The 11,201-nt window shown below is 44.4% G+C and overlaps 1 protein-coding gene across 1 annotated transcript in view; it reads left to right on the top strand.

Annotated features, from left to right (window-relative positions):
• The first annotated feature begins 10,849 nt into the window (after window positions 1-10,849).
• Window positions 10,850-11,201, top strand: part of TSHZ2 (teashirt zinc finger homeobox 2) — a 258,034-nt gene continuing 257,682 nt past the window's right edge. The window contains exon 1 of the mRNA XM_019510226.1: window positions 10,850-11,010. Coding sequence (XP_019365771.1) covers window positions 10,971-11,010 — 40 coding nt within the window. The 5' untranslated portion in view covers window positions 10,850-10,970. The remainder of the gene's footprint in view (window positions 11,011-11,201) is intronic.

The following is an 11,201-nucleotide window of genomic DNA, read 5'->3' as shown; positions in this document are numbered from 1 at the left end:
TGAAAATCTATACCTTAGCTCCATAGCATTATATTCAGGGCTAGCTGCTGGGTGCCATCTATTCCATCCCATTCAAATTCTCTGGCCGATGTTTATCTGATTTTGTCAACATTATAATAAGTTTTCCCAATTTATCAACTTCCTTTTTACTTGGGTGGCCCTTCCAGTCTCTAAAAGAATGAGAGGAATACAACAGTAAATGCCTGTTACTCCTTGAGAGTTGTCTGACACCTAGGTCCTTTCTGTGTTTCTGTAACTCAATAGCTGCTTGGCCTGTGTGAGAGAATAATATGTGTCATGCTCTCTTTGGGAAGATTGCTTCTTTTTCTTTTCCTTACTTTTTTCAGAGATCTTCTCTCTCTTAGCTAAAGACCACCTTATGGACCATCTTGGGTTGTGAACATCTTATTGGCAACCAATTTTCTCACTATACCAGGCACTTAGGAATTACCAGCAAAATGCACCCTTTTTGTGCCTCTATTCACATCAGTCAAATTGCACAAGAAATGAATTTGGTTTGAGGTGTTCACAGCTCCTTACCTCATATTCATCCAAGGGTCTTTTGAGTGTGGACAAATCTAAAAACTGGAGTCCTCTGTAAGAGCTTCCTCAACCACAAAATCATCACCAGTCAATGCAGCTGAGAATATAGGGTTCATATGTTTGATGTTCTTACCAGTCCTATGAAACGGTGCCTGATTAATGCCTTTATCCACAATGCCACTTCTGCTTTATGCAGATTTTGTAAAGAAATGTCCCTTTATTTCACAAAACCTTCATCATAAGCTAAGATGTTCTGTAAAGTTACTAGAGAGGAACTAGATATTATCATCAACCCACTAACTTAAGTTTTTTTTTACCTTGCAACTCCTACGACTTAAACCAGTGCCACCTGAAATAATTATAATTGCTCTTATTAATATAGTAATTCATATAGTAACCATTAAATGAAGCTTCTATCCAATGTGTTTACAGTTAAAGGGTTTGATTCAAAGTCCACAAAAGTAAGGCCCATGCTACACACTACATAAATTACACAATTAACTGGTTAATCGCACAAAAAATTTAGACTGTCCCTATGCAAAGTAATTATCAGACAATTAACTGGTTAGTTGCAGAATACATTGAGGTCAGCCACACGTGCAAAGTAATTATCACAGCACAAAAATGTCCATCCAGCTATAAAAAGAGCCAGCCAGCTACAAAGTTAGTGCTTGGAAATACGTAACATCTCTATAGCTGGTTTCTATCCAGCTTTAAGTTGAATGTGTGCCAGGGCCCTGAGAAACTTGAGAGCAGGACCTTGGATCACAGCATTAGTGGACTCTAGAACAGCAGTTTATGCAGCCACAAAAAGAAGAGCTCTGACCTAATTAATACAGGATGTAATGAAATATCTGGAAAATGGTCTTGCTGTGTGGCACTATTTCTGATGGTAGATTTTTATTTTATTTTTTAAAGATAGGTGTAGTTTTTAAAGAGAGAAAAGTCTAATTCCTAAATGAGATGTTCCAGGCTAAGTTTTAGCTTGAAGCATGTGTTCAAGGCTGAATTATTCCACTGTAAAGGGAGTTGTCATGGTTAAAAAATGCATGGTGAGCCTTACGTGTAGTCTTGAGTGATACTTTAGTTGATGACATTGCAATGGAAGATGAACCACAGATGTCTGGGATGAAGAAGGTAGCTGCAGCCAGAGTACTGCTAATCATCTTCACTGTTTTAAATTCTCATTACTTAGCCACAAAAAATTCTTTTTGCAGTTAGATGAAAGCTCAGACTGAAATGACTTCTTTGCAGCAAAGGGCGAATCCTTCAACTGAAGATTAGAAATCAAGGGTTGTGGAAATACTGTCTCCTCTCGCCTTAAATATAAATTATTAGCTGTATCATGGTTTCATCCCAGGGGGTGAAATGCTCTCCTCCCAACACAAGTTTGGAGTAACTGAGCTGTGTGTGGGGAACTGCCTGGGAAGATGGAATTTGCCACCAGCACCACTATTCCAGCCTGCGGGAATAGAAACTGCTGTCTAGAGGCAGGGATTTTTCAACACACTGTTTTTATATTGAATGCAAATTTGTCAAACCTAAAATGTTTTCTAGGGAAGAATCGTCTGTGAGAAATTCCACATTTCGAAGCAAAGAATTAGCAGTTCTAATAGTTCCAGTTTTGGGTCCAAAGTTACTTTTTGTCTAGAAATTAAGAACTTAAAATGATGGTAAGTGCAGAAACTTAATGTTTCTGAACAGTGAATTGGAGCCCAATTTGTTTTCAGGATTTTGGCTTACACCCCTATTCAAATGTTCAACTCTTTACTTTATTTGAGAGAGGGAAAAGTTTGATATCTTAAAATTTTCCCTGATTGGAAAGATGTTTTCCCAACTTAACCATATGAACAAAGATCCAACAGCATCTCTTACACTCCATTTTAAAAGGCCCTCCCCAAACTGGCCACAGAGGCCCACTTTTTTGGATACTGGGGGTTGGAAACCTACTAGGAACACCTTTTCTTATGGAAAATTTGTCATGTCAAATCAATTCCAAATCCATGAGTCATTCAAGAACCACATGTGGCCCTGCTACCGGCAAGCATCCTTCACCCCTGCCTGGGGCTTCAGATGCTTTCAAATCATTTGGCAGGCATCCTACGTGCAGGTCCAAGCCCAGAGGCTCGGGGTTCAGATGCCCCTGAGTTTCACTTGCCCTAAGCCATACAGCCCCAGGAGCAAGCTAGGGAGGAGTCTCCCATTTCCATAAAGTGGGCGTAAAGCCACAATCTTTCCACTGGAAGAGAAAGTGGGAGGTTAACTATACATTTTCTTGGTCAGAGTACTACCCCCACCAAGAAAGTGGTTTTCCTCTGCAAGCAGGAGAACCGCTTTAGTGGTCATGGTATTTTCCCTGCCAGAACACCTTTCCTTTTGCACCCCCCATTACAAGAGGTAGCTAAAATTGTGTGAAGAGTCCTAAGTGGGTCATCAGCACTGAAATTAATCTCAGCCAGGGTGCGTGATGTAGACATGTGTAGAGGCTGCCTGCTGGCTAGCCCTGCACTGAAGCACCCTTTGCCCCCGCCAGCTGGAGCAGTGTCTACATGTGTGCTGCTGCAGCAGGTTAGGACTTGTATTTACAAGTCCTAACCTGCTGCAGAGTTTATTAGTTTAATGCGCCCTAACAGGGGTGCACGTGTAGATGCTGAGATGTTTACTGCAGTTAGTCCACAGCACAGTTAACGCCTCATGTAGATATGCCCAATGAGTAGTCCCTTACTCTCCAAGTAATCTCATTGAATTCACTGTGACTACTCAGGGCCTTGTCACACAGGACACTTAACATGTGTTTTATTTAGGGAATATTAGAATATGTCCTGATAATTTCCATGATAATGCATGGTATGGTCTCCCAAGCCAGGTCTCTGCCACTGGCAGCAGGCAGAGGGAGGCTTGGGCAGCTAAGCCTGGGAGAGGGTACTGCCCCTGCCACGGGAACCCGCCGGTACCCTGGGATCAGAGACGGTTGAGACTCTAGTGCAGTCTCAGGGCTGGGACTGACAACTGGCTGATCGTTGGTCCCAGTCCCTATACCACACCAGAGTTGACTTGAACTTCTGGTGCAATCCTGGGGCTGGGACTAACAATCAGCTAATTGTCAGTTCCTGCCCTGCACCAGACAGAACGATTTTTGGTCTCAGCATCAGGACCGCATATAGGAACCAGTGGTCTCATGTGGTCCTGGAACGGAGGCCCACAATCAGTGTATTTTGGGACCCAGCCTCAGGACTGCAATTGATTATCTGTATTATCTCGGTGGAGCAGTCCAACAGTAGCTCAACACATGTTGCTTAATACCATTTGAAGATATTCCTCAGTGGAAAAGGCATACCTCTCCTACAGCACGATAGGATACAAGCACACTTAATGTGCGTTATCCTGCTTGAACACTCAGATGCTTGAGTTTTAAGCCTTTAACACATGGTAAGTGTCTTGTGCAACATAGCCCTCAAGATGTAAGCTACAGTTAGAAGAAAGGAGTAAATTCATCACAATTTGGCCTTTAAGGTGAACTTGAAAATGCCCATTTAGACCTGTGCAATCGTCACCATGATGCATATCTTAGTTGTACAGGTGCATACATTCTTTTGAAAAAAGTCAGACCAAAATCTTAGTCGGCCTAACAGACATATTAGGGACACTGGATTTGCCATTCTAGATCAGACCACTACTCTCCCCAATCCGTATACAGCCAAGGAAGAGGAAAATCTACTGTAATGCATCCAGTTGATCATATATTGCTATGTCTGTAGGGGGAAAAAATCCTTCCTGACCCCTTAGGGGTTTGGTTTATGCCCTGAAGCATGAGGTTTGATTACTCTTCTTTGAACATGCATAATTGTCAATGCTATTACTGGTCATAATATTTTGTCAGTACAGGATAGAGAAATATTATTCTGCAACGTAATACAAATAGATAAAATTCAGTATTGCTTCAGAATCAATTGCTACATTGCCAAAGTAAACATTAAACACACATCAAAATTATTCCATTGGAGAAGCCAAGGAACCATTCAGTGCTATCTTCTCATTATATTCTCCTTAAATTTTCATTGCTAACTGTACAAAAATGCTTTTGGTAAATATTATGGGTTCTTCCTGTGCTGAGAGAGATGCTAAATGACCTTCTCCAACTTAGTTATAAATAACAGAGGGAGTGAGCTCACAGATGCAATACAGTGTCGGTTGTATTCAAAATTATAAATGGATTCTGACCCGTATATAAAAATGGACACCAGGTTTTTGCTTGCTTTTTTCCCCTTCTTGATAATCCCACCCCAGTTCCCTCTTGAAAGGCATTTTGTTCTGTCAGCCATAATGACATCTGCTGGTGGAGACAGGAAGCCATAAATCTGTAGGTTTCCTCTCAACCAAGCCTTGTTAATGCTCCCATTTATCACCGAGGATAGGGTGCCATCTCACTAGTGCTGTACTCAGAAGTCCATCTTCTAAATTTCCCTTTCCCAAAGGAGTAACCATTTAAATGAGTGACTTTCTCATCTTGCACGGTGAGACGTAAAAAAGTCACTGCAGATCCAAATACCATACCCAGTGTGTAGCATTTGGATTTAAGCCACGACTCTGGAGAACAACAGCCTCTGCTTGCTGGTTTCAGATTATTCCAAAGCATTGCTCTTGTTAAACCTAGCGCTTGTATGTAAGTAGGGGATTCCTGGTGAGAGAGAAGTTCAAAATAAAAGGGATTCTGCCTCTCCCAAAATTGCTTAGCCATGTGTAAATAAATTAGAGTATGCTCCTAGGTGTAGCAAAACAGTGGGTAGGCAGTGGTATGCTTTTAAACAGCTTTAATATAAAGTTCTTCAGAGAGATAATGACAGCAGAAATAAGCAAAATATTTTAATCAGGGTTGCAATGCCTTTCACATCTGGTGTGTTCCTGGGGCAGGGGTCAAGGAAGGGAAGAATCACAAAGCAGTGAGTAGAATTGCCTCCATGTTACAGATGTGGAAACTGAGGGTACATACAAGTGTTACACTGAGATGGAATCTAAATGGCAGGGTGTGCAGGTGTTTGTGGGGCTTAAATCGCCCTAAAAATGGTGAACCTGATCTAAAGTTGGTTTGCCTCAGGCGGTGACCTAACTTTAGATCAGCCTGGGTTAACCTGATCTAAAATGAGTTAACTTTTCCTGCAGACATTCACAGCACAGCGTGGGGGCTGGAAAAGCCTAGACCTTTCCCCAGCTCCTAGGGCTATGCTGTTCCTACTCTCCCCAACCATGGCCATGCTATTTTGAGCCCCCTCACTGTTCCTCCACTGTAGACCCAGCAAGTGCCCCCCCACATAGACACACCAGCCCCTGCAGACCCACAGGCCTTCCCCCCCCGCCTCATTTTCTCCCCTGCAGTTACTTACTTACCTTGGTCTGCCCATGCCACTCCCATCAGCACCTGCACATGCAGCTCCCTGTTTAGGTTTAGGTGGCTTAAAGTAAGCAGCTTAAACTTAAACCGGGTATTGCAAATGCTTGTTCGTACCCTGAGACACTAATGTGTATATGTTCAAGATCAGAGGCTTTCCTGCACTGAAAGGTAAGAACAGAATCCCACTGCTGTCCCCCTGCTTGAAATCTTGGACCATGCTTCAGTACTTCATTTATGAATAAGGTGATGAGCTCCTTCTGCCAAGGGAAAGGAATGTCTAGCTGTCCATTCTTTGCCAATACTGGACCTTACCTGCACTCAGACAGTTGGATTCTCCACCGTTTTGCATCCTGCATTAACAGCTGTCCAAATGCAAACTCTTGCAGCTCAGAGGTTTCCATTTTCTCTGGGGTGCAGCTACAAGAGGCATTTAGTGCACAGTAGACTAATTAGCCGTGCATAAATATTGCACGTCTACATGTGCTACCCTATTAGGTTGGAGTAAACTAAATTATTCTGCAGCAGAATAGTACTTGTAATTACAAATTCTGTCCTGCTGTGGAGTTTTCTGCTCTGCAGCAATGCATGTGTAAACAGTGCCCTGGCTGGCTGGGGCACGAGGATACTTAACTGTAGGGGCTTTCTGCTGGCTAGCCCTGTACCAAAGCACTCTCGGTCCTCAGCCAACCCATTTGCAGCACTCTGGGCCAGGAGGAGCAGCCCCAGGCTGAACCCTGGAGCCCCCTGTCAGCTGGGGCTGCTCTGACCTGGCTCAACATGCTGTCATCCTTGGTTCACGTGCAAACCATACACCCAGGACAATAAACTCTGGAGCAGTAAGCCCAGAATGTATTGCTTTGCATTAATATGCATGTATAGACAGGCCCAGGTAGTAGCATTTTACACCTACTGTGCACAGGTGCAAGTGGTTAAGGAATTGTAAATGATAGGCCGCTGGACATGGACACTGTTTCAACGGGTGACAGAAAAGCAGAAAAGTGAGTGCATTACAGCAGTTCAAACTCATTTGCTCACTTAAACTGTGATGCTTTGTAACATGAATATTTAAAAAATCTGTCTATAAAAAGACTGCTAAAGCCAAACAGGGGAGGGTACCACAGGAACTGGAGTGGGACATTTTCACGAACATAAAGTCGGATTAGGTCAGTAAGTATGAAGGTTATTTGATTCCCACCCCCCTTAAGAAAATCATTACCTTCCTGAACAATAGGACTGTGGTTTACAGAATATCCATGAGCACCACTTACCAATATTAATACTTCTTAAAAGATGCTAAGGTAAGATGTAAGATTTTTGTGGACTGTACATGATTAATGTTAATTATAATTGTTACACTGGAGCATTGAAAATGAAGATGAAAGTGTCAAAAAGCCACACCCATTATATGTATTCCTATGCTTAGGTGTCCCATACCAAAGTAAGGGTATTAAGTGACTGCAAAATCTGCTAATAAAAATTACTATTAAAAGTATTAGAATGAAATCACTATGTCCCAAGCCTTTTGAAGGACCTCATGGTATTAGGAGCTGGGGAAAGGCTGCAGAAAGAATCACGCAGACAAAGGAATATGAGTTATCCTCAAAGATCAGTTTTGGTGTTTGAAATTCCTCAACGCTATCTACTTTCCACTTCAGTCCGCCCTCCTCAGCTTGAAGATTACTTGGAAATTGGCTAAAGAAAATAAGCACTGATCTACACACATATAGTGGAGTGAAAACAGAAGAACCCTGATTACAGGATCCACAAACCCAGAAAACAAATACTGAATTGGAAAAGTCCTGGGCCATTGAGTTTTATAAAAGAATCTGTTTTTACAAAGGGTCTCAAACTACCTGAATTCACATGAATATGAACATCATGCCTTAGACCTGTCTCTAATTATTATTATTACTGCACTTAGGTTGAAAACACCCATCAGAGATGAGTGTAAGGGTATAGTATACTATAACATAAGACTGTAAGAGGGGAGGCCTTGATTCTCTGCTGCCTGACAGCTTATACTTCTGTGGAAAGTATGTGTAAAAAAAAAAGCTGGTCTTCTGCCATGGCACACCTGTCCTGACGTGGTCCAACCACCTTACCAGTCTGATTTGGCTAATGTGCTTTATACCCACATAATAACAGTGGAAATAACGATATGAGGTGCAGAATAGTGGAAAATCAGGTGTGTATTACTTGGTTAATGCTTTGGTCTTAAATCATTTTCCCACTGTCATTAAATTTCACCCTTTTACAGGCCTCTGGCTGCTTTCTCCTCTAATTTCAAGAGTTCCCTATAAGTTCAATCACCAACAGGTGAGCATGCTACACCATTTGCTTTTTTACTGGGTGCTTGTCATCAAAACCTCGCAACAAAAGGCTTTGCAAAAAGGGGCGGGTGGGCTGGGAGCAGAGAAGAGGAAGAAAGTGGCAGAGATCATGTGCCAGCTCTATTAGCGCCTACCACCTTGGCCCTGGGTAGGGGGGATTGTCAGCAATCTGGTTTCAAAAGTGGGACTAGAGAGAGGAGTCAAAACTCGCAGAAGAAGTTATATTTTTTATTAGATCAACTAGCTATTTGCAAACAAAATATTTTATTTATTTGCAAACTTTTGGGCACGCTCACCCTTCGTCAGGCATAGGAGAGAACAGAGATTGTAAAAGTTCTCCTAGGTGGAAATGAAAATTCATATTTCACAGGAGAGCTGATGCTGCGCCTAGACTCCTGGTGGCCCTGGGGGAACTTGTAGTATAGGGCCCTCCTTTGCCAGAGAAAATGATTTTTTTGTTGCAAAATTCTTTATCACATCTGTGGTACTGATGGGGCCACCCTTGGGGGGTGCAGCACCTGGGGCAAATCAGCCTATATGGGACCCCCTTAACACTGCAGAGGGCTGTGGTACCCCCACAAAGGGAGGGGGGTCTCTGTGCTTCTTTCGCGGCATGGGGCTAAGCCGCCAGCTCCGGGTGGGTCCCATAGGAGGGGCTGCAGCCGCTGTGCCCGGCTCCGTGGGGCACCCCCAGAGCATGAGGCCCGGGGCAGTTGCCCTGATTCACTGTACCCTATGGACAGCTCTGGGTATCGATGTCTTTAAATAGCTCATTCTCAACTGATAACACTGTTAGTCCTGTATATGTGCAATATTAAAAAAAAAATTTGCAATTGTAATTTTTTTTTTTTCATTTTTGGGCCCCCTTTCTGTTTGGGCTCCAGGGGGCCGCCCAGTTTGCCCATGCCTGTGTCAGGGCCTGAGGAGAGTAGAAAGTGTGGTCAAGTCTCCCCTTTGCAATTCGGCCCAATATTTGTGCAATATTAAAACTTTTTTTGGAATTTTTTTTTTTTCCATTTTCAGGCCCCCTTTCTATCTGGGCTCTGGGGAGTTCACCCGTGCCTGCGTCCAGGATTAAGTAGAGTAGAAGGTGTCTCCTCTTTGCAATTCAGTCCCATGTATGTGCGATATTAAAACTTTTTTTACAGTTGTGATTTTTTTTTTCCATTTTCAAGCCCCCTTTCTGTCTGGGCTCTGGGGGGCTGCCCAGCTCACTCATGCCTATGTCTAGGATTGAGGAGAGCGGAAAGTGCGGTCAAGTCTCCCCTTTGCAATGGGAGTGTAGGTTGTCGCCATGCTGGTCTAAGGACACAGGCAGGCCAGGTTCTTTGGGTCAATCCAATATCTTTTATTTGACCAAGTCACATTTGAGCAAACGGGGTATCTTTGGGTAAATGGGATATCTTTTATTTGACCAACTCACATTTGAGCAAATGGGGTATCTTTGGGTAAATGGGGTATCTTTTATTTGACCAACTCACATTGGAGCAAATGGGGTATCTTTGGGTAAATGGGGTATCTTTTATTTGACCAAGTCACATTTGAGCAAATGGGGTATCTTTGGGTAAATGGGGTATCTTTTATTTGACCAACTCACATTTGAGCAAATGGGGTATCTTTGGGTAAATGGGGTATATCTTTTATTAGACCAACTCAAATTGGTCTACTGGACCAAACTGGAGTTGGTCTAATAAAAGATACCCCATTTACCCCAAAGCACCTGGTCTGCCTGTCCTGGCCTCGTTGGTTCTGGCCAGGGAGGCACAGAGAAAGGTGGAAAACAAAGTCTTTGTACCTCTGGAGAGAACTTTCTCGGTTTGCTCCTTCCTTAAAAGTTGGGAAGCGGGGGCCAGATCCGGCCCCGCGTGGCAAACTCCTGCTCGCAGCCCGCAGAGCCCGGCCCGGCTCGGGGCAGGCGGCGGCCGGGGCTGTCTCTTTAATGCGCTGTCTGCTCGGAGTAAATTTCCTCCTGTCATCAGGTCGCGGAGGAGGAGTTTGTTAATGTGCAGTTTGCTCAGTGGATCGATGTTTGCTGGCATCGCCTCGCCCTGCCTGTGTGTGCGCGTGTGTGTGTGTGCGTGTGTGTGTGCGCGCGTGCCTGTGTGTGTGTGAATACCAGATTTCCTCCCATCCAAAGCCTCTCTGTCCTCTCCCATATCACTCACAGCCTGGCATCTGACAGCAACAAACCTGCAGCTCGCTGCGCACACGCACACACACCCGCACGCACGCACACACACACACACACACACCCCGCCATACAGCTCTGCGAGGAAGGAGGAGGAGGAGGAGGAGGAGAGGAGAGGAAAGGGAGGAAGCAGACAGCCCCACAAGCTTTGCAGACTGCTTAATTTTTTTTAATATTATTTTGATCCCCCCCCCCCCCATCTATGTTGTTCTCGCTTTATTCCTGGCACTGTGGGGTCCTTTCTTTTGCTCCTGATCTCGGATGTTTGAAGCCAAGCAAGTGTTGCAACAGTTAAAAAAAAAAATCCTAGCCGACCTAGAGCTCTAAAATAAAATAAAAAAACCCAAACCAACCAACCCCCAAACCAAACAGGTTCCTATCAGTGCAGTGCAAGGGGGGTGGGGGGAGCCTCGGCTGGGAAGGGGGGAGCGGAGACAGAGCCGAGAGACACAGGCACGAGACTCGCGCCGCCGAGGGTCGCGGACCTGGGGACAGAAGTGCGATTGGAGAAAGTAGAGCGATGCCAAGGAGGAAACAACAAGCACCCAAGCGGGCTGCAGGTAAGGAGAAGCCATCCCCTCGCCCGGCTCTGTCCCTTCCCCTCCTTCCCCCTCGTCCCCATCATGATGTGGGGGCACCGGTGCTTTTTTTTTTTTTGCTGGACTGGATCTTTATTTACCCCCCCCTTCCCTTTCCCCTCTGCCTCCCGTTGGAGGCAATGCTGCCTCGGATCCCCGCCTGATGAAGAGGA

The sequence above is a fragment of the Gavialis gangeticus genome, unplaced genomic scaffold, assembly GCF_001723915.1.
Source record: "Gavialis gangeticus isolate Ggan-Ray unplaced genomic scaffold, GavGan_comp1, whole genome shotgun sequence".
Classification (NCBI taxonomy): domain Eukaryota; kingdom Metazoa; phylum Chordata; order Crocodylia; family Gavialidae; genus Gavialis; species Gavialis gangeticus.
Note: the sequence above shows the minus strand (reverse complement) of the source record. Positions and strands in the feature narration are given on the sequence as shown.